Source organism: Euprymna scolopes, chromosome 14 (assembly GCF_053919585.1).
Source record: "Euprymna scolopes isolate OS-2025 chromosome 14, ASM5391958v1, whole genome shotgun sequence".
In the NCBI taxonomy this organism is placed as follows: Eukaryota; Metazoa; Mollusca; class Cephalopoda; order Sepiida; family Sepiolidae; genus Euprymna; species Euprymna scolopes.
The window spans coordinates 70,107,100-70,132,283 of record NC_136495.1 but is presented as its reverse complement, the minus strand read 5'-3'; the positions used below and the strand labels follow the sequence as shown (position 1 = coordinate 70,132,283).

The 25,184-nt window shown below is 35.2% G+C and overlaps 1 protein-coding gene across 1 annotated transcript in view; it reads right to left on the bottom strand.

Moving 5' to 3' along the window:
* LOC145293074 (uncharacterized) overlaps positions 1 to 24,058 on the bottom strand; it is a 61,000-nt gene extending 36,942 nt beyond the window's left edge. Inside the window, exon 1 of the mRNA XM_080139425.1 lies at positions 23,898 to 24,058. Coding sequence (XP_079995551.1) covers positions 23,898 to 23,915 — 18 coding nt within the window. The 5' untranslated portion in view covers positions 23,916 to 24,058. The remainder of the gene's footprint in view (positions 1 to 23,897) is intronic.
* Between the last annotated feature and the right edge of the window lie 1,126 nt (positions 24,059 to 25,184).

Genomic DNA, 25,184 nt, shown 5'->3' with positions numbered 1-25,184 from the left:
TGTAAAGTTACATTTTCAAGAAAGAGTATATAAACGTCAACATAAAAATTACTAGCAAAAAAAAGGCCGCCATCAAAGTTACAAGTTCTAGAAAAAATAAAAGAACAAAAACATACAAATTTAAAGCAAAAATAAGCGACGTTATATTTTCAAGAAAGCGTATGGGAACGTCAACATAACAATTACAAGCAAAAAAAAAAAAACGTTTTCTAGAAAAAGTATAGGAACGTAAAAATAACAATTAATAGCAAAAATAAGCGACTGCCAAAACTACATTTTCTAGAAAATGTATGGGCACGTCAACATAACAATTACTAGTAAAATAAGCTACTGTCAACGTTACATTTTTAAACGAAAAGTATTGAAACGTCAACATAGCAATTACTACCAAAAACAGGCGACTGTCAATGTTACGTTTTATAGACAAAGTATTGGAACATAAACATAACAATTTATAGCAAAAAGGTGAGTGTCATTGTTACAATTTCTAAAAAAAATATTAGGACATAAACAAAATTACTAGCAAAAACAAGCGACTGTCAACGTTACATTTTCTGTAAAAGGTATAGAAACGCAACTGACAAAAATTACCGACAGCAAATGTTACAGTTTTTAGAAAATGTATAGGAATGTAAACACAACAAATGCTTGCAAAAAAGCGATTGTAAAAGTTACATTTCTTGAAATAATATTGTTACGTCGACATAAAAATTACTTGCAAAAAAAAAGGCGACTGTAAAAGTTACATTTTCTAAAAAATATATATAGGAACGCCAACACAACAATTACTAGCAAAAATAGGCGACTGTCAATGTTACGTTTTCTAGAAAAAGTATAGAGACATCAACATACCAATTACTAGCAAAAATAAGCATTTGTCAATATTACATTATCTAGTAAAAGTATAGGAACGTCAAGACAACAATTACTAGCAAGAATAGGGGGCTGTCAATAATATATTTTCTAGAAAAAGTAAAGGAACGTCAACAAAACAATTACTAGCAAAAATAAGCGACTGTAAATGTTACATTTTTTTATAAAAAAGGGTATAGAAACGCACACACAACAATTACTAGCAAAAATAGGCGATTGTCAATATTACATATTTTTAGAAAAAGTATTTGAACTTCAACACAACAATTACAAGCAAAATAAGCAAGATAAACAACAATTCATCGCAAAAAAAAATCGAGTGTCAACGTTAGATTTTCTAGAAACAATATAGAAAGGCAAACATAGCATTTACTCGCAAAAATAATGTTACATTTCTGTCAATATTATATTTTCTCGTAAAATATTGAAACGTAAACACAACAATTAATAGTAAACATAGGCGACTATAAATGTTACATTTTCTAAAAAAATATAGTAACGTCAACTTAACAATTACTAGCAAAAGTATGCTACTGTCATTGTTATATTTTCTAGAAAAGTCAGGGAGAATGAAAATAACAATGACTTGCACATATTAGCGACTGTCAATGATCTATTTTCTAGAAAAAGTATAGAAACGTCAACATAACAATTACTAGAAAAAATATGCGAGTGTCAATGTCACATTTTCTAGAAAAAGTATAGGAACGTCGACATCAAAATTACTGGCAAAATAAGCGACTTCCAACATTGCATTTTCCAGAAAAAGTATTTGAACGTAAACACAACAATTACTAGTAAAAACAGGCGACTGTTAACGCTACATTTTCTAGAAAGGTATAGGAACGTCACCAAACAATTACTGGCAAAAATGTCATAAAAAGATTGTCAAGGTTACATTTTCTAAAAAAACGTATAAGAACATTTTCTAAAATAATTATAAGAAGGCTAACATAACAATTATCAGAAAAAATAGGCGACTGTTAATGTTACATTTTGTAAAAATAGAACTGGAATAACAACAAAACAATTACTTGCCCCATAGGCGACTGTCAACGTTACATTTTCTAGAAAATCTATTGAAACGTAAACATAATAACTACTTGCAAAAATAGCCGGCTGTAAGCGTTACATTTTTAAGAAAAAGTATAAGAACGTCAACATAAATTTACTTGCAAATTAGGCGGCTCTCAATGTTAAATTTTCCAGAAAAAAAGTATTGGAACATCAATAAAAAATTACGTGCAAAAATAAACTGTTACATTTTTTAGAAAAAGTATAGGAACGTCCACATCACTACTATTTGCACAATACGTGACTGTCAACATAATTTTTTCTATAAAAAGTATAGGAACGTCAACATAACAGTTATTTGAAAAACTAGGCGACTGTCAATGTTACATTTTCTAGAAAAATGTATTGGAACGTCAATATAACAATTACTTGCAATAATAGATACTAAAACTGTTAGTATTTTTAGAAAGAGTATAGAAACGGACACAACGTTAAATATTTTTAGAAAAAAGTATTGGGACATCAACATAAAAATTACTTGCAAAAACAGGCGACTTTACACTTTCTACAAAAAAAAATATATAGAAGTGTTAACATACCAATTACTAGTAAAAATCTGGGACTGTCAATGTTATATTTTCTAGAAAAGGTATAGGAACGTCAACACAACAACCACTAACAAAAATATGCGACTACTAATGTTACATTTTCTAGGAAATATAGGAACGTCAACATCACAATTACTAGCAAATATATGCGATTGTTAATGTTACATTTTTAAGAAAAAGTATAGGAGAATAAAAATAACAGTTACTTGCACAAATAAGCGACTGTCAATGTTATATTTTCTAGTAAAAGTATAGAAACGTCAACATAACAATTACTAGCATAAATATGCGACTGTCAATGTTACATTTTCTAAAAAAAGTATCAGAAACGCAAGACCAAAATTCGTTGAAAAAAAAGCGACTGTTGATGTTACATATTTTAGAGCAAGATAGAAACGTCTCCTTGCAAAAATATGCGAATGTCAATGTTATATTTTCTAAAAAAAAAAAAAAGAAAATTAACATTAACATAAAAAATACTCGCAAAAAAGTCGACTGTCAATGTTACATTTTCCAGAAAAAGTACATGGACGTCAACATCACAATTATTTTTTTTGCACAGGAATCACCACTTTTCAAGGCCCAGAGGCCACTCGAGGATAATGAGTAATGGGTATACATTAGTCAATGTGATTATAGCGTAGTAAACATAAGTAGTGGGAATTTTGTAAATCGAATTACTTAGGGGTACGGTTCATCAAGAACTTTTTTACGTTGTACTTGAAGACAATCAGATCGTAGTCAGCTGGGAAGCGGGCAGTCGGAAAAGAGTTCCACAGGTGTGAAGTTCTAAGAAAGAATCTTTGTTCTGTGAATCTACATTTAGGTTTATGCACAGATAAAGAGTGTGGGAAATTATTGATAGTGGTTTTGGCTAGATGAGTGTTTTTCGTGAAAGTTTGGTAAGCGGGGGGACCATAGACCGAAACTCAGCTGAGGACTTGCCATGAAAGTAACGATAAATCAGAGACAAGCTAGCGACGTCTCTTCTGTGAGAAAGAGGCTGCAGGGAAGAGAAAAGGGCATCCCCCACTAAGCTACGAAGTTTATTTTGAACACCGTCAAGGCAGGATAGCTGATTCTAGCAGCTTCTGCCCAGATGTGGCAACAGTATTCCATCGTTAGTCGACCTGACTTTTATATAGGTAGAGAACTGCATCGGGAGTGAGATACCTACTGGAGCGGTAGAAGAATGCCACCATTTTTTTTAGCGACCTTGGCAATGGATTTGATATACGTGTTCCATTTCAGTTCAGGAGTAAAGGTCAACCCAGAAGCTTGTCAAAACATGAAGACCCCCCAAGACGAGAGCCATTTATTTTAACCGATACCAGATTGGCCTCAGAGCATAGATCATGTAGAGATAGAAGTTTGGGTTTAGATGCATTAAAAATAACCAGCCACCTCTTTCCCCATTGTACTACATGCTCAAGATCAGAGGAGAGAGAATCAGAGAGAACTTGGTCGTTTACGGTCTTGACGTGCTACCATAAATTGTAGTGTCATCAACATAAATGTCTACGAATGATGTAAGGATGTGATTTGGAAGATCATTAAAGTAAATCAGGAAGAGAGTTGGGCCAAGGATGGACTCCTGAGGAAACTCCAGCATTAATACTGAGAGCTTCTGATTTCTGCCCATCAACCACTACTCTTATGAACCTATCAGAAAGAAATGATTTAATAATTGAGAAGACATTTCCAGCTATACCATAGCTGGAGATCCTGTGAAGTAGACCTTTATGCCATACCTTATCAAAGGCCTTTGATATGTCAAGAGCAATTGCCCTAGAGAGGAAGCCTCCATCGAGAGATTCGCTAATCCTATGAAATATAACTGCAAGTACGTCTGCTGTAGATCTAGCAGAACAGAAACCATATTGCACGTCATTAAGAAGATTGTTTTTGCTGAGATGGTTGACTACTTCTCTATATGACCAAACGAAGCAGTCCAGCGGATTCAGGTCGCAGAAGAAGGGGGGTAGTGAGAAAAGGGCACAAAGTCGTAGCACTCCTTCTGAAGCCAAGCCTGAGACTCTTTGGCCGAGTCGTGTTGCTACACCCAGGGTCTACCAGCGTCCACCTGATTGCACCAGGGGATCACCACTCTCTTCAGTACATCCAGGTGTGTTGACTTTGAAGCCAACTTTGAACATGTGACCCTCATATGAAATCACACCAAAGACCATAACCGTGACCGGAAACTTCGTGGAGCTGTACCCTCTCAAGCGTTGAACCATCCGAATTTGCATTTTGTAAGCTACTGGCAATTGTCCCGTTGTCATAACTTGGATCGGTAGAGCACACAAGTTGTACTGTGACGCTTGACCGATCTTGCTCGTTGAACATTGTGTGACTTTCAGAAATTATAGAAGGCTCCTATCGTTCTTAGGATTTGTACACAACTGGCCAACTAGTACATGGTCTGCAAAAAAAAAAAAAAAATAGCCCCCCCCCCAAAAAAAAACAAAACAAAAACAAAAAAGGGGTTTTTATCAAACGGAAATGGAATTATGTTGTCTTTTCTATTTATGGGACCGTCAAATTTATCATGACTAGCAAAATATGAAACACCATTATATTTACTACATAAGATATAGGATAGTAGACATGGTATTGTAGTAACAGGAGCAGCATATACTTGCGGCTTAAGATTTTGAATAAGTTTGCTTTATAACATCATTGCTGATTGGTTGCAGCGGTCAACTTCCTTTCTTGCTTGCTATCACTCAGACGCGTAGAACATGTGATTAAGTTGATAAAACTTTACACACACGGCAATTCTCTATTTCTTCCCGGTTCTAGCTGACAACACACAACTTCGCCCGAGCTAAGAAGACAAACAATCCAACACGGACTTCAGTGCAGTACGCACATGATACTCCTTCTCCCACAGGATTCTCTAATCTTCTGTCGCCATCGATACTTGTATGCACACTTCTACCAACTTCAACACCCATCCATGAATTGTTTCTTTCAACAGGTCTACCTAATTTTTCATCAAGGTCTCTACGCAGGAATTTTTTCAAATACTAACCATTTTTTTAGCGACCTTGGCAATGAATTTGATATAGGTTTTCCATTTCAGTTCAGGAGTAAAGGTCAACCTAGAAGCTTGTCAAAACATGAAGATCCCCCAAGACGAGAGCCATTTATTTTAACCGATACCAGATTGGCCTCAGAGCATAGATCGTGTAGAGATAGAAGCTTGGTTTTAGATGCATTAAAAATAACCAGCCACCTCTTTCCCCATTGTACTACATGCTCAAGATCAGAGGAGAGAGAATCAGAGAGAACTTGGTCGTTGACGGTCTTGACGTGCTACCATAAATTTAACTTACAAATCATAAGAAAGAAAATAAACAATAAAGTTTATAACATCATTAGCCATCCCAGTATAGAACAAAACTGCATTTGGACGCCCCTAATCACAAAATCACAGAAAAAGAACAAACATGACATATGCCCAGCCCAAGGGAGGTAACTTCACAAAAAACTCTTGCACTCCTTGCATTGTTTGTTTTTTTATAACAAAAATACGCATGGGTATCGATCCTCTGTTTCGTAAAACATTTTTTTTCATTTATACTAACAATTAGTATAGAGATCCCGAAAAATTGAACCATAGGAAAGCCTTTAAAAATATCTTAGTGCCCCGTGAAGATTGAACCTTCTACGGACCCACATTCAAATCCACGATTCCAATTCTTGTAATGCAGAGCCAACACTCGTTTCCTTAGTAGAGAAAAAGAAGCGTTGCGAGGCCATATCAAGCATGTTCACGACTTAGTAATAAAGAAAACCCATTATACCAGTATATATATCTAAAACTACATTATTTATTTAAAACAAAACATAGTGGCAAGTTCGTACATTGGCGCAATAATTTGGTAGTCACGTAAGAACGTGTGATAGTGGCTTGTACGTGTTGACCTCTGTGAAAGTGTGTACAAAGAGAGGTTATAGTTCATATTTTACACGAGCAATATATAGCTTAAATATAACAGTCTTCTATTGTTCATACTGTGTTAGCTCTGCGTGTAAGAATCTTAAAGGTAACAATGTTTATACATAAAAAATTGTAATCCTTATCTCACGCAATGATGCATGTTTATTGAGCACGCACATTTTTACGTGTGTACTGCTTGATGCCAAGCGAAAAAGAGAAAGAAGATAAGGAAAACAGAAGGCTATGTCAGAGGTTACAGAAAATGCACGCATATCAATAAGTTTGCGCGTGCCCCACTCCGTGCGTGTGTGTGCTAATGAACACAGCTTGCTCTGTGTCTGTGTGTTTGATCTAGACAAAGCGAATTTGGCAGGTGTAAACGGTTCACTAATATTGCCTCCAGATAACTGGCAGCGAAAAGGAAAGAAAAATGGAAAAGAGCTTACAGATGTATGTCGACCAAGAGTATCAGAACGAAGAAGAAACAGAACAAAATTTTTTAAGAGGTGTCGAAGTCTGAGTATTTGCGGGGGAATACTGCATGATGACCACTTAAAGTCGTGCGTATTGCCGGTGTAGGTATAGGTCCAGAGCCTGGGGAGTGTATGTCTGGTTCATTACGTGGTGTGGAAGCAGCAGGTGTAATGACGAGGTCTAAATCTGGTGTGGTGGGGTTGGAGCTGGTATGATTACTGGTTCTGAATCTGAAAAACTGGCTGAAGGAAAATTAGAACCATACGAGCTTTCCAAGAATGCAGGTTTAACGCGATCTATTGCAATCATGTCACGCTTACTATTGCGGTCAACGATAAAATACTTCCCAGAACGTTCTAAAACGAGATATGGTCCATCGTAGAGTGGCTGGAGAGGTCTGCGTATCGAGTCAATGCGGACGAAGACGTACTTGCATAAATGAAGATTAGGTGGGTAGTATGGTTTGGAAGTTACAGAGTGTGGTGTAGTATACATCACTCGAGACATTGCAAGTTTCAGACGGTCAGCATAACCGGAGGTGGTGGCGTGTATAGACCTTTCGACCATGAAAAATTCGCCTAAAAGGCGTAGAGTGGTTTAAAAAATCATCTCTGCTAGTATAGCGTTCAAGTCTTCTTTCAAAATGGACTGGAGTCCTAGAAGAATGAGCGGTAAATGTTCACTCTAGCGACATGGTTCGGGCTGAGCTAATAGGGCAGCATTTAGTCGACGATGAAAGCGCTCTACCATCTCGTTAGCAGAAGGATGATAGGTGGTAGTTGCAATGTGGGAAATTCCAAGAGGTTTGCAAAGTTCTTGGAACGTGTGAGACGTAAACTGGAAACCGCTGTCGGTGGTAACAGTGGTGGGTACACCAAAGTTAGAGATCCAGTTCTCTACAAATGCACGGGTTACGACTTCTGTTGAAATGTCGTGCAAAAAATTGCTGCTGGCCAACGTCTAAAATGGTCTACCATGGTGAGCATATCGCGATGACCAGTGGAAGATGGCAGTGGACCTACAATATCCAGATGGACATGTGAAAAATGAGCATCAGGTGCAGAGAAGTTGCCTAGAGTGGATTTTGTATGGCGATGTACTTTTGTAGTATGGCAAGAAATACATGCCTGAGTCCATTTGCGTATGTCGACGTTCATGCTGGGCCAGAAAAGGGGGGGCTGCGATTAGCTTGATGTTGCGTACTTATCGTGGAAATGCCGGAAAATGCGCTTCCGACACGATGGAGGCAGGTAAGGTCGTGGATGTGCAACAGATCTATCGCACCAAATGAGCTTGTCCGAGAATGGGACTGATGTCTTTTCTAGCGGAATTGTTTGAAGTCGACATAAAGTCTGTGAATGACGCATCACGTTCTTGCTCGGTTGCGATGTAGTCGAAGTCGAGAGGCTTCTCGAGACTGTTGAGATCACAAAAACGCGATAGTGTGTTTGCCATAATATTCGTTTTTCCAGGTAAATACCGTATGAGCAGAATATTGTGTGTCGTAGTCCATGTCGTAGTTCACGAGGCGTGCGTTTCCCATAAATGGATGATGTAAGAGCAGCAACCAGTAGTTTGTGGTCGGTGAAGACCGTGAATTGTCTCCCTTTCCACATGTAGTGGAAATGTTTTAATGCTAAGTATATGGCAAGCAGTTCTCAACCAAAAACGCTGTACTTTTGCTGGGTCGTACTTAGCTTGGCAGAAAAAAAAAGACAAAGGTTGTGTTTCATCGTTCACAATTTGATTCAGAACGGCCCCAACAGAAGAAAGAGCTTAGTTGTGGTGTTAGAGTCGATGTAGGAAAGTTTAGTGTAGTTCACCAGCGCAATCTTGGATGCATAGAAAGATGAGAGGGCTTCGTCTGAGAGAGAAAGAGAGAGAGAGAGAGAGAGAGAGAGAGACAGACAGACAGACAGACAGACAGACAGACAGACAGACAGAGACAGACAGAGACAGAGACAGAGAGAGGGTCTTCTTTTGTGTATGGAGTGAATCCGTGAGCTTAGAGAAGTGATGCAAGCAGTTTGAAATGAAACCGTGGTAATAGTTCACGAGTCCAACATAACGACGTAATTGGCGCAAGGAAGTAGGCACCAGAAAATCCTGGACTGCTTATACTTTCGAAGGCAAGGGCGTAAGTTCAGATTTATAGATCCGATGTCCGAGAAAGTCCAAGGAATCGACACTGAATTCGCATTTCGCAACGTTTATTTTTAGTTCCTCTGCGACGGGAATCTGATTGTACGCACGGACTAAATCGATCCGGGAGAAACGTTGTGTTAATAACACCCAAGATAAGAATAATAGTCCGATTAATCAACATAACACAAGCAAACGATAAAGTTGTTAATGAATGTTAGAATAAGACTCTTTCTCTTTTTTTCCCTAATCTACATCATTTATTTACTAATGGGATCGTGAAATGTGCATTCGTTAGCAAATGGCGGGACAGTAAGCGTTTACATTTACTTGCAAAAATATGCAACGGTAAAAATCATATTAACTTAAAAAAACATCGGACAGTTAAAATTATACCAAGTAAAATATTGAACTGTAAATGCTACATTTACTAGAAATAATATAGGGATGTCAACATTACTTTTTCTCGCTGAAATATTTCAGCATCACATTTATTAACAAAACATCAAAATAACAACATAACATTTACTATTTAAACTTTGGGATATCCATCATTATATTCACCAGTAAATATACGACTCTGGACATTTACTAGCAATAAAATGGTAGCGCTACCGCTACATATAATTTATAAGCAATGATATGCAACCATAACCAAATGACATTTGCTAGCAAAAGTTTGGGAAAATCTATACGTATTTAATGCAATTCTAAATTTTTTTTAGATGAGGTATGAATATTTGTATTGTTTCGATTTTCAGACAATTGTTCTCATCTTGGGTGTTATTGGCATAACGTTTCTGTCGTTGAAACCTTCGACCTTCGTCAGGTGTAAACTCCATGTTTTTTTTTCTTCAACTAAGGAAAAGGGGTTAACTCTGTATTGTAAAAAATCGGATCGTGGGTTTGAGGGTGTGTTTGTAAATTATAAAAAAAGTCAATTTTCAGGGGTAACTAGGGTAATTTTTAAGGCTGAAATGTTGTGCCAATAGCAACTATGAAAATAATTGTCCGGTTATATATAATCAATGTTCAACAGAGTGTGAATACCAAAGATACAGTTCAATGAATGCTAGATATCTATTTAGAAGCTTCAAAAAACACAAAATGGAACTTTTATCAAGTAATAACCATGAAAGCGTAACCTTTATTTACAAGGACAAAGACAGGTAGGCAAAGAGAGATAAATAGACTGAAAGAGAAAGAGAGAGAGAGAGAGAGAGAGGCTGAAGGAGATTGAGAGAGATTAGGAGGTAGACTAAGAGAGATAAACAGATTAAAAAAGAGGCAGAGAGAGAGAGATACAAAGAGAGAGAGAGAGAGAGAGAGAGAGAGAGGCTGAGCGAGATGGGGAGAGATTAACAGGTAGACTAAGAGAGCCAAATAAAGAATGTGGGTGATTGTAAGAAACGGAGGGAGGAAAAAAGCCTACTGAGCAGAAATAGGAAGAGAAAAGGACAGAGAGACATACAAACTAGAAGTACAATAAAAAGAAAGAGAGAAAGAATGGGAGTAGGATTGGTAGACAGGGCGAAAGAGAGATATTAAGAGAGGGGCAAAATAGAAGGAACAGACGGAGGACTGGAAAAAAGATAAATAGAATGGGTGTGCTTGTACAGGGTGCCCCACTTAAAAGTAGCCCATAAAAAATTTAGTAGAGACGAGGAACATTCTTTTATTGTTTAAATTACGTGTAGTGTTATAAAAGAAGCTGGAATCTGGGCAGGAGCTGCTAGAAAGAACTTGTCCTGCCTTGATAGAGTTCAAAATAGACTTTGTAGCCTCGTAGGGGATGTCCTTTTTTCTTCCCTGCAACCTCTATCTCACAGAAGAGATGTTGCGAGTTTGTCTCTGATGTATCGTTATTTTCATGGAAAGTGTTCGACTGAGCTTCAGTCTATGGTCCCCCCTCGCCAAACTTTCACAAGAAACACTGGTCTAGCTGAAAACACTATCAATAATTCCCCCCCACTCTTTATCTGCGCCTAAACCTAAACGTAGATTCCATGGACAAAGCTTCTTTCTTAAAACTGCACGCATGTGGAATTGTCTTCCGTTTTCCTGCTTTCCGGCTGACTACAATATGGTTGTGTTCAAGTCTAACGTAAATAAGTTCTCGATGAGCCGTTCCATATAAGTTATCAAATTTACCGAATTTTCATTACTAATGATTACTATATTGTCCAATTTCTACTGTACACTCTTTAATCCTTATCCTTGAGTGGCCTCTTGTCCTTGATAATGTGGTGATGCCTGTGTAAAAAAAAAAAGAAAAAAGTGCTCCCCGTTGACATCTATGCATTTCTGGACACGTGTAATAACGTTCGCAGATATTATCTATAGATCTTCTCTGCTGAGTCTTCTGGTCGCGTTGGTATTGTTCTCCTTTAGTTGATCTTGATTGTGAGGATTATTGGCATAAATGTTTTATTTTAAAGTTCCTCAAAGATAAATCTCACATGATGACAAGTTTGGGGAACGTGGTGGCCATAGCCCTTTGCTTATTGTTCTCTATTCCGTAAACATGTCATGACATTATATCAGTGATCTGTGAGACGTATAGTATGTAGCGCCATATTGTTAGAAAAAGAATTGCATTTCGTCTGGTGGTGTCAGTTGGTCGTTAAGAGAAAGATTAGAAAGATCGGGCAACTTCTAAATGTGCCACCTTGAACAAATAAAAATAAAGCTACATACATACATACATACATACATACATGATGATTGCAACGTCTTGTCAGACGAGTGCCACTCCTTCAGACATTTAAAATCCATGAGCCCAAATGCCTGAGGGAGTATCTATACAAAGATGATGTTACAGAGTCTTAGCTTTGTACGACAGCTAAGTCCTCTCTCGGTTCAAAATGTTGAGATCCAGCAACAAGCAAGAGCAAGATAACCAGCAACAAATTAAACTGCAGACCAGCTTAATGCGGGTACTGGTCTCCCGCTTTATGGTTTTTTAAATCAGAGATTTGCTTCTCCTAGAAAGGTTGCCTTCCCTACGGCTTACGGGAGCCCTCTCCTCCCCAATACACGTATACACACACACACACACACACACACACAAATATACATGGCGCTAGTTGGCCGTTGACCCAGAAAAACATACATACATACATAAATACATACATGCATACATACATACATAAATACATACATGCATAAATTCATCTATATATATAGATATATTATATATAGATGTATATTTCTCTCTCTCTCTCTCTCTCTCTCTCTCTATATATATATATATATATATATATATATATATATATATACAGAGAGAGATGAGAGAAAGAGAGAGAGAGAGAGAAATTTATCGTTTCTACCCATTATACCGGCATCATATATATATATATATATATATATATATATATATATATATATATATATGTTATGGAACAGCCGCCTGTTCTTGTAAGTGAGTAAATATGAGATAGGATAGCCGAGGATTCGAACTTGCAAAGCTAGATTTGGAATTGAGAATTCCGATCATAAGTTAAAATAAATAATAATAATGTTATTAAAAATGGAATGTAGATTGTTTAGTTCACATAGAATAGTTAGATATCGGTTTATTGAAAAAGGAATGTAATGATGAATTTTGTTTCTGTTAAAGAAATAAAATTAAAATAAGGAATTTAGAAACGGACAATGGAAAATGTAATTTGTAAAGTGAGAGTCGGCTTTGTAGAAACATGAGGAACAATGCATGTTAGGCCACGAGTATGATAGGCACGTGTTGGTCATGCAATGACGTCATGAGTTTTCAATATAGTTAGAGCTCGGCAGAGAGTCAGTCAGTCAGTCAGGGGACAAGTGAGAAGAATGAGTCAGAGACAGAGCTGACATCGAACCTTGGAAGCGAAGGTTAGAAGAAGAAAGAATCATGTAAAGATTTGGATTCCTTGATGCAAAGCCATTGACCGATTGAAATGGAATAAACAAACAACTTCATCTTTTTGTATCTGCGTCTTCATGTTATGTTATTCAGCAGAAAAGGCATTGTCAATTTATATTATAAGAACTTTGTGAAAATCATCATTTCAAAAATAGGTAAAGAAATATGTGTCAATGTTATAGAAACACTCCCATTCACAGAACTGTCTACAAGCGCTGACAGGAACTCGGCGAATACTCGGCAAATACTTGGTGGATGGCGGCAATCAGGCTTACTTTGGTGTGGGGCGTCATGTTGGTGATGTTGTTGACGTATGATCAAACGAAGAAGTCCAGCAGGTTTAGGTCGGGGAAGGAGGGAGGGCAGTGAGAGAAGGGTACAAAGTCGTAGCACTCCTACTGAAGCCAAGCCTGGGTTTCTTTGGATTTCTGGGCCGGTGTTGAGTCCTGCTGCCACATCAAGGGTCGCCAGAGGCCACCTGATTGCACCAGGGGATAACCACACTCTTTAGCACATCCAAGTACACGTTGGTGTTGACTTTTAAGCCGACTTTGAAGATGTGAGGTGGCATGATATGGCCGTCACTTGAATCCACATTGAAGACCATAATCGTGGCCGGAAGCTTTGTTGAGCTGTGCCCTCAAGCGGTGAACTGTCCAGATTTGCATTTAAGGGTGCTGGCAATGGTCCTGTCGTCATAGGATCGGTAGAGAACATGACTTGTATAGCGGTGGATCTTCGATCCCGCTTTTTGAACATTGTGTTACTTTCAGACATGATAGAAGGCTCCTATTGATGTTGGCCAACTAGTAGATAGTCTGCAATAAAAAAGAAAACCGGTTTTCATCAAACGGAAATGGAATCATCGTCTTTTCTAGGGCGACAATTCTAACGTTCTACCCTCTTTCTCTCTCTCTCATATATATATATATATATATATATATATATATATATATATATATATATATATATATATATATGTGTGTAGTAGCGCCTAAAAAAAAGTCCGCACTTGTCATTTTTCAAAAAACGCAAATTTAAGCTAAATTGAATGTAACTTTTTAAACAAACTATTTCTCATTTGATTTGCCTTTTATTCGTTTATAATTTTTCCTGTTCATATTTGACTTTATATTGAAGTATCTTAGTCAATTAAAAAATTAACTTCAAATTGAGAAGGCAAAAAGAAATTCCACACAATGGAAAATTGTTATTTAAATGTAAATTTAGAACATCAATGCAACACAACTACAGCAGGAACACAATGATCTAGTTAATATTTAGTAGCATAGCCCTTCTGCAATTTGACAGCCTGCAATCTTTTGGGCATTCCTTGACTTCATCTGTGACAATACTCTGGTGAAAGGGCATTCTACTCCTATTTAATTTTTGTCTAAATTTCTTCCAGATTATAAATTTTATCATTGTGTAGCTGTTGCTTGATGTAATGCCACACGTTTCCGATAGGATTGAGGTATGGAGATTGTGCAGGCCAATCCAAACATGGAATATTATGCTCTTCAAGTCTTGACATTGCCAGCTGTGTGAATGAGTGCATTATCCTGCATGAAGATGGGATTATCATCCAAATTTCGGCCAAAGTAGTAGAAAATACTCAATCAACATATTAATGTACTTAGTCGAATTAATTTGACCTCACAAGTGAGCTATAGGCCCTGGGAACTTGGCACTAATTACTCCCCACACCAAAACTGAACCTCCATCACCTTGCAGTGTTGAAACTGTACACCTAGGATTAAATTCTTTGTCCTTCCTTTGGCGGACGTACTGCCTACCAGTACTGCCTACCAGTACTGTCTAGCCTATTGAACTTGCTTTCGTCGCTAAAAATCACTATCGACCAATATGAAGGGTCATGATCTTCATTGCGTCTGATGAAGTCATGACAGCGCTTTCTATTTTTTACAGAAATCATTGGCTTGAGTCTTGCAACACAGCTTTGCAAATTAAATTCCGTCAATCTGTTTTTCACTGTAAAAAGAGAACACTTTTTAAAAAGATTACGCTGTTGTTGGATTTGGGGAGCCATTTCAAATCTGTTTCTTAGGTTGCAGATCTTGATAGCATTGTCTTCCATGTAAGAAGTAACTTTAGGACGACCAGATTTAGAAACATCATAAACACTGTTGGTATTTCTGGTACTTTTGCACAGTCATTCGTACCGTTTTCTCATCACATTTCAATCTGCCGCCGATTTCTTGATTGGATAAACCAGAAAGGTGGAGATTAATGAGCTCCTGACGATCACCGAGAGAAAATCAAGGCATAATGTTATGTCGTATAACCTGAAGCAACAAAAATTACGATTGGAGATGCTTTGTTGCCTAAAAGGTGGATATTTTAAGCTGGTTTTAAGCTCATTTGTTGCTGCGGGGTTTCTTTTTGCTTTCTCAATTTGAAGTTATTTTTTTTAAATTGACATGAACACTCGGATATATCAATCAAAAGTTAAATATTAACAGGTAAAACTATAAAAGAATAAAAGGCGAATCAAATGAGGTTGTTTAAACAGTTACATTCAATTTAGCTTAAATTGGCGGTTTTGGAATAATGACAAGTGTGGACTTTCTTTTTGGTATCACTATATATATATATTGAAAGTGTGCTATGTTCAAATGGTATATATATATATATATATATATATATATATATATATATATATATATATATATATATATCAAATTTCAACCTTGTAGACTAAATATTCAGAGAGGAGTTTGGTAGAGACTTTTCGCACACATACCGACAGAGCCCATTATATATATATATATATATATATATATATATATATATATATATATATTCGAGTGCTAGGACGTTTTCATCTTAAAGCCTATGCAATTTCTTATGCAAAGAACTTGAAACATAAATTTTTTTTTTCCCAAAATTACAGGATTCGACATTAAATAACCCGAAAAGGGTTGATATGCCATAAAACAAAACAACTACAGTGTGAAACGATAAAATTGTCGCCCTAAAAAAACCACATGATTCCATTTCCGTCTGATGAAACTTTTTTTTTTTTTCACATTGCAGACCATCAACTAATTGGCCAGTTGTGTACAAATCTCAACAGCGATAGAGCCTTCTATCATGTCTGAAAGTGACACAATTTTCAACGAGCGAGATTGGAGAATCACCACTCTACAACTCATGCTCTCTATCGATCCGAGTTATGATGAAAGGCCCATTTCCAGCACCCTTAAAAAGCAAATCGGGACGGTTCAACGCTTGAGGGCACAGCTAAACAAAGTTTCCAGCCATGATTGTGATCTTTGGTTTGGTTTTAAATGAGGGTCACACCATTCCACTTCACAACTTCGAAGTCGACTTGAAAGTCAGCACTAAAGTGTACCTGGATGTGCTGAAGAGTGGTTATCCTCTGGTACAATCAGGTGGCAGCTGGAAGGCTCTGGGGGTGGCAACAGGACTCGGCACTGACTCACAAGTCCAAAGATAACCCGGGTGACAGCAAAAGAGGGGTGACACAACAAAATTTTTCAGCCAGGCTAAGGTGCGAAAATCGTCTGAAAATAGGATTTATTTATCATCATATATTATGTCAAGTTTTTAATCTTTTCAAAAATATTAGAAACTTTTACATTTTTTTTTTTTAATTAGTAACTTTTACATTTTATAAACCTTAGTGACTGAAGAACATTTTGCCGAGTGTTTGCAGGTGTGTGTTGAGTAAAAACAAAAACAAAAAAAAGTGGTAGTAGGAAGGCAGGCTCGAACCCGTACCGCGAAGGAGGAAAAGAACGTGAAAAAAAAAACAAAAAAAAACGTGACATCTTTGCTGTTACGACCACCGCCAAACCGGAAGTGACGTAGGTTTAAATTACGGCTAGACAATCGAAAAGAGGGGATGGCTTTTGAAAATATCGGCGAAAAAAGCAACCCCTTCCTGTAGAAAAGTGCCCAGTTGAGAATGAAGAAATTAATGTTTTTAGCCAATTTTTCGGTATTTGCCGTCTGAAGGGTCGAGCTTCAAAACGATACTGATTTTGTGAAAATCCTTTGCCTCTGTCGAAAGTTTTAGGCAGATATGCATACATACATAATACATTTATATATTTGTAGCTTAAATTTTCGACTCAAACTGATTAAAAAGCTTGCCCTATCTCTGAATACCCTGTATGTAAAATTTCAAATGTTTAGACCAGAAATTTTCCTTAGTAATTTGGTAGAGACCGCAGAGGTCAATTTTTTAAAAACTTTGACCCTTATTATCACCCCTTAACATTTATTGTTTTGGGCTCAAATGAAGTTATTAAGTTAGATCCATGTCCAATTGTCTGATCTTCACACACACACACACACACACACACACACACACACACACACACACACACACACACACACACACGCGCGCGCGCGCGCGCGCGCGCGAGCGCGCGCGCGCGTTCAGTATATACAGTGTGACCCCCCAAAAAACGGGCCCCGTGTACTCTTTATGTGATATCTCCATTATTTATTCAACTTTGACCCCGTGACAGCCAAATTTCTGTCCGAAAATGGATTAAAACGATTTTCCCAAAACTCAATACCCCCTTATGTCAAATCGCGAGTCTGTAGACCGAAAATTGACAGAGTTATTTGGTAGGCAAAAGTACACAGAGAAACATAGAAACACAGACACACATATATATATATATATATACCGTTTTTATCTGCTTAGAAGCACATGCTTCCACCATTAGAATCGAATTAACGATCCGAAATATATTTTATATATTTTTAAAAATATAAATATTTTTGCTCACATTTTTTTCAGGTTTTATATATATATATATATATATATATATATATATATATATATATATATATATATATATATATATATATAAGAGAAATAAAATTAAAACTGTAAGTTGAACTTTACAATCAAAATTTATTGTTCGACTGAATAATCCAAAGAACAATTTAAAAGTCCTTATTCCGCGGAGTTTCAGAGGACATAAAGAAATCAGCAAATTATATTTGTAGCAATGCTAGAATTTGCTAGTTAAGGCATTAAGTGAAACCGCACTTTATTGTAGTTATAAATGGTTAAATAAAAAATGAAAAAATATTGGATATGTAAAAAACTTATATAAAAACAAACCGTGCATAATATTTCAGTTTGAATGAAACTCCTCTAGAGTTGATCCAAAATGCAAAATAGTTCTTTAGATAGAATGTATTCCAAAATAAGTCCAGCGTGGCGATGCATATAATCCGATTGGAAAGTTTTCAAAAATCCGATTGGAAAGTTTACAAAACAGCTGAAATAATGCAAATTGTTTTCTTTTCCGTGCAGTGCAGTAGTTCAAAGAGAAGTCTGTCTCTAGTCAAATGGGAACTAATAATAAAAAGAGAGAAATCCAAATTGAAAACCTTCATCCTCAGCTTAAAAAGAAAAAGTGACTTCAAGCGAGAGGGGAGGGGGACAAAAAACCGTGAAAGCTCGTAATTACTATGACCGGAAATTGTCTAGACAGAATGAAACAGATCTTTCTATAAAGAAATTCGATGTCATTATCAAAAGCAAAAGTGTAGAATTGATGATTATAATTTTTTAAGCGTTGCAGAATCATAGTTTATTAAGGCTGTCAAAATGTCATGATGATGATGAAGGTAACAAAATAATAATAATAATAATAATAATAATAATAATAATAATAATTTAGTAATTATAGTAACAAAATTTAGTAATAAGAAAAAAAAATGGCGATAATAATAATATTTATAATAGAAGCCCCAGAGATAGTGACACGAATGATTATGTCAATTATATACCGATATTGATAAAAGTAAATATACACATACATACACATATATACATACACACACTCATACACACATACATACTTATACATATACACATAACATACATACATGTACTTACCCACATTTATACATACATAAGTACAACCATAAACATACAAATACACACACACACACACACACACACATATATATATATATATATATATATATATATATACATATATACACAACGCACAAAACACGTCTAAATAAACATAATAATAAAATAATTAAAATAAAAACCTTCATATATATATATATATATATATATATATATATATATATATATATATATATATAAATACACATACAAAGACACACATAAGGATAATTATATACACGTATACAAATTATAACAAATGCTAAAACTGCTACGACCCCTACACCCCACCACCACCACCATCACCACTACTGAAAAAAATATATAGACACATATATATATATATATATATATATATATAAATATATATATATATATATATATATATATATATATATATATATATATATATATAGCTACATATATACATATATAGAGTGACCACAAAAAAACGTGATATATCCATTATTTATTCACCGATTGCCCTTATTTTATAGGACATGGCAGAATCAACGACCGTGAGTACACCAAGACCCCAGTGGGAGCTGGGACAAAGAATACACTTTGTTAAATTTCGTTCGGACAAAATACTAAGAAACGGGGCCTAATTAGAGTTGTGCCCAGTTTTTTTTGGTCAATCTGTATATACATACATACATACATACATACATGATGATTGCAACGTGTTGTCAGACGAGTGCCACTCTCTCAGACATTTAAAATCCATGAGCCCAAATGCCTGAGGGAGTATCTATACAAAGATGATGTTACAGAGTCTTAGCTTTGTACGACAGCTAAGTCTCTCTCTCTCGGTTCAAAATGTTGAGATCCAGCAACAAGCAAGAGCAAGATAACCAGCAACAAATTAAACTGCAGACCAGCTTAATGCGGGTACTGGTCTCCCGCTTTATGTTTTTTTAAATCAGAGATTTGCTTCTCCTAGAAAAGTTGCCTTCACCACGGCTTACGGGAGCCCTCTCCACCCCAATACACATATACACACACACAAATATACACGGTGCTAATTGGCTGTTGACCCAGAAAAAGAGTTCATTCGCCTTTTGGAAGGTCTTGCTTTTAATCCTTCAGGGAGACTAGCCGCCCTCCTCACCAAACAAGTTGGTGGGGGAACCAGTTTAGTCGCCGGTGACCCGACCATGAGGCAGGTAGTACTGGGTTACATGGTACCAGTAGCATATGACATGACCTGACACATACATACATACATACATACATACATACATATAGATATATATATACGTATATATATGTATGTATATATATGCATACACATATATATATACGTATATATATGTATATATACATATATATACGTATATATATGTATATATATACACATACATATATATACGTATATATATATATGTATATATACACACATTTATATATATATATATATATATATATATATATATATATATATAAATTTAAAGGAGATTAGAACAATAGTCTAAAGAGCAGAGTGTATCTTAATGTAATAGTAAAATTACTAATTTAATTAAAATGCAGGAAAAGAAAAAGTGCTCGTTGTAATTTAGATATATAAGCTCGATAGGTAAATATCCTAGAGCTAATTTAATATTCAGTAATGTGATTGATAATTTAAAATTCAAATTAGAATTAAATTAAAAATCCGTTTCACAAGAAGGAGCAACAAAATCAATAATTTGTACGATCGTTTTGGAAAACAATATTTTTATTTTGGTAGACATTAAGCCACGGACAATAATTTTTACATATAGTATTTTTAACAAACAAAGTTTCCTCATCAGCAAAGATATATTGAAGGGTTTTTAATATATGTAAAAGACACCATAAATAAACCTAGCAATAAAAGTAAGGCAGATGTATCTTTTAATTTTTCGCCTTTTGAAATCAGCAATTAAGGTCAAAGCATTCATATGGATGTTTATTGTAGCTTTTCAACTTATGAAATAATAAATTTATCATTTCATAAGTTGAAAAGCTCCAATAAACATCCATATGTTTCCATAATGATCACGGAATATAATAGATCTATTATTTTTATTTGAGTCTTGGTGGAAATGTATTATTTTGTTTAAAAAAAAAAACCCACCTTTATTTAAGTTGTTTTCAGTAGTAAAAAAAATGAATGAATTTATTTTTGCCTTTTTTATGAAATTTAAGCATCATAAATTGTAACAATAAAACAAAAAATGTTTTTTCAGGAACTTTACGAAAAAGCCCCTAAGGTCCGTATTAATTAAATAGATCTAATTCGAAGAAAATTAATTTCTAGAACTAACGATAATATCATTGTAATAAAACATTGTTTATTTAAAAATAAAATAAATTTACTTTTTTCTTTTGAGATTACATTATTAGCGGCATTTTTATGTGTAAGATTCTAATATTTTCCTTGCCTGAATGAATGCGTAATCTTCTTGGTGTATCAGAAGCCGCCATTAAAAATGTGTGATAAGAACTTGACTAATTAAACTTACTATCTTTCGAAGCTTATAACTACTTGAAAAATGTAATTCAAACCCTAATTTTTTTTCGATTAAAGGAGCAAAGACCACATTAAAAAAGTAAAAGGTTTAATAGCAAATTATGCAACATTTGTTTTTTTTAAAATCGGTTTTCTTTAAAAAAAGATTTAAAGAAAATCAACGAAATTATACGTACTTCGATTATAAAATATATATATATAAATTCCAAAAAATCACTTACGTATAAAAATACTATTCAATGAATACTTTCATTGTTAAGAAGTTATCCATATTTATATTTATATTTCATATCCTTTTTAAATAAAATACTTTTTAAACAAGGATTAAAAAAAACGCGAACTCAGATGCTTTCACTGTTCAAATAAAGGGAGACAAATTTTTGATTTTCTTCGCCTTTATCTTTCGGTGGCTTCAAAGAGTCACAATTAATGTCTCTTTCTATTGCGTGCTGTAAACCAAAATTAGTATTTTTTGGGCCTCCGTATTAAAAAAAAAATGAACACATTTACTGATAAGTTTTTGCCTTTATATAAAAACCCCACTCTACCGATATTTTTTTCTCTCTTAAAGAAATACATGAATTTTTTATTTAATATATTTTAATTCTTCTTTATCGAGTGATATTTTTTTTTAATATCTAAAAAAAGAAAACATTAAATGAAATAGAAAAAATTGTCGTCAGCGTCCAATATGTACTTGACAATCTCAGAATAACATATGCTTCCACTTAAAAAAAAATCAACGTGTTTTTTTAAAAAAAAAGGGTTTTACACTTAGGACTTTACAGGTAAATTTCCAAAACACACTTCTTTTTTGTTTTAAATTGAAATATTTTATTTATTGACCTTTTATCTTCAATTTATGATATATAAAACTTTGGTGAGTAAATTAATTATTAAAATTTTAATAAACATTTAAAAATGGGGGATGAAAACGTTTGTCTAAAATATTATATTTGGTTTATTGGAAAGAGCATAGAACTTCACATTGATCCTGAAAATATCGTAAAAATTGAGCCAATAGAAAAATTTTGATAGATTTTTAAAGTTTAAAAATTGAAAAATATTAAACTCGTAAAATTCAAGTGATTTCATTACGTAAAAAAATGGCTGAATGAAGTCGCACCGGTACTCTGTAAACACTATTTTTTTTAAATAAAAAAATATTTCTATTATTTTTTATACAACTTTAATAGTTTATTTTGGAAGTATATTCCATAAAGAAAATAAACAACTCTCTTTAAAAAGAGAAATTACGAGTTTTTCTTTTTTAAATATTTTTTTCGCAGTTTTGTGTTAGGGGTGTCAAAAATTCCCCCAAAATTATGATACACCTAGTAATCTTCAGTATAACATAATTCTTATATAATCTTGAAAAAAAGAAAAAAAAAAAAGAAAAAATTTTAAAGCAGGAACACAGAAAAATAATTAGATCGTTTTTGCTTTACGGTATATCAGCCCTTTTCAGGTTATTTAATGCCGAATCCAGTGATTTTGAAGAAAATTTTTTTAATGGAATATATTTGTTTTTTTTTTCCAAGTCGGTTTCTATTTAACCCATAGTTGGGACCCTAACAGGTACTACCACTCCGGGTCAGAGTGGACCTGGAAGCAATTAATGTGACAATTAAAGGGTGGTTCCACACTCCTCAAAGCCCGCAAACAAATTCAGAGTTTTAGTGTAAGAATAGATAGAATGCTATCACCATAAAATGAAGTACAGTTACCACATCTGCTCGGCGTACCCATCCTGCTTTGATAGAGTTCAAAACCGGCTTCGAAATCTAGTAGGTGATGCCCTATTCTCTTCTCTGCAACATCTTTCCCACAGAAGAGACGTCGCGAGTCTGTCTCTCCTCTATCGTTATTTTCGTGGACAGTGCTCGTCTCAGCTCCAATCTATGCTCCCCCTTGCCGGATCTTCACACACACACACACACACACACACACACACACACACACACACACACACACACACACACACACACACACACACACACACACACAAAACAAAACAAAACAAACAAAAACAAAGTAAAAAACAAACAAAACACTCGATGGGCTACAACCACTTTCAACAATTTTCCACACTCTCATCTGTGCCTAAATCTAAACGCGGATCCCATAAACAAAGCTTTTTCCCTAAAACTGCCCGCCTGTTAAACACTGTTCTGTTGGCCTGCTTCCCAGTGAACAACAATGTCGTAGGCTTCAAAACCAATGTAAACAAATTCTTGTTGAATTTTTATCTTAAATATTCAAAGTCTACCCAACGTACACCATTAACGATTACTACACCACTACCTTACATTCATTAATTTTTATCCTCAAATGGCTTTCGGGCTTTGATAAATGGTGACTTCGTTGTAAAATAATGTTTATGAAATATTTGAAAAGAAAATATACTAAAACAAAAAAAAAAAGAAAGAAAGTCGGTCTAAATTAGAAACCTTCTTTCTCACCTACATTTCTCGAATAATTGTTATAACGTAAAGCAAGATTTCACCAACCTGTTTTAAGCAAGCCATATCCAGTTGTCGTTATACGACCGTAAAGAAAGCGACCGTTTGGTTAAGTTCTTCCATGCGAAATGACTAAGGAGAATTTTTACATAACAAAAAGAAATGTAGGACATTAAGAATGTGCGAATGCTATTTGTAGGAGGGATATTTCAGAAGTAATGTATACTGTTCTTTCTTATTTAGAGCGGATTGCGATACTCATCCTCAAAAAAGAAAACAATTCATACTTTCATATTACATTGAAATATACGTTTAAATATGCAACAAAAAATTAAAAAAGAACATTTTAATAATAAAGTTTTAATACATCGAACTGAACTAAACAGAATATCTGAGAAGAGAGAAGAGATCGAGAAACCGTTTAAATAGGTTTTGTTAACTAATAAAGAATGCACGTACTATGATTCTTGTACAGTGTTGTAGTGGCGAAAGGGCTTCCTCTAGCCAAGGGGGATATGTCATTTTATTACCGCTAGTGGTCCTTGGAAGGGATAAAGCCAAAGGGGCAGGGGGATAAGGGTAATTTAAAACTATAACAATTTTCCCCTTCAGGAATTATTATGAAAGGGGATCAGTAAGGATTGTCTGTCCAACGTCAAGTTATGAAAGCCTTAAATTTACTTATTTAAATTTACTCTCGGCGATTTTCATACTAATTCATGGGGATTAAGGTCCTTTGTATTAACTTCTTGGGAGGTGTTGGTTTCTTCAAGGGCGGGCAAACGATTCTTCTCCTCATCGGCTGCGCCTTCATCAATAGATAATTCTTGAGAGGCCTCGGGGCTAGTAAAATTGTTTTCATTACAAAAGTCTTCTTCATTCGAAAGAGTTAGGAGCTATGTCTCGTACGTTGACTGTAGTTTCTGCACTAGAAGGTAGTCGTACAGGAGCATAGTAAGCGTTGATGTCTAAAGGAGTGGCTGGAGTAACAGGAGGGTCGAACTTAAACGTTCTTGTGTGGTTTCTCATATATATGTTAGGCCTGGTTTTGCCCAAGAAGCAGTCAATAGGAGGAGGTTTTATGGCTGTATATAAACAGTCTGTCATGAGGAGTCCCATTAGTGGCAGTGCAGAGTAATGATCTAATTGAGTGGAGGGCAACAGGTAATATGCCTTCTTAACAAAGCAGCTTCATGTTGCTAGAGTGTAAGATTACTTGAATGGCATTCCATAAAATGCCGTTCAGTTTCTCAATATGTCCATTACCTCCAGAGTGGTATCTACTTGTGTTAGAGGAGGTAGCAATACTTGTTCCGTGTAAAAAGTATTTAATTT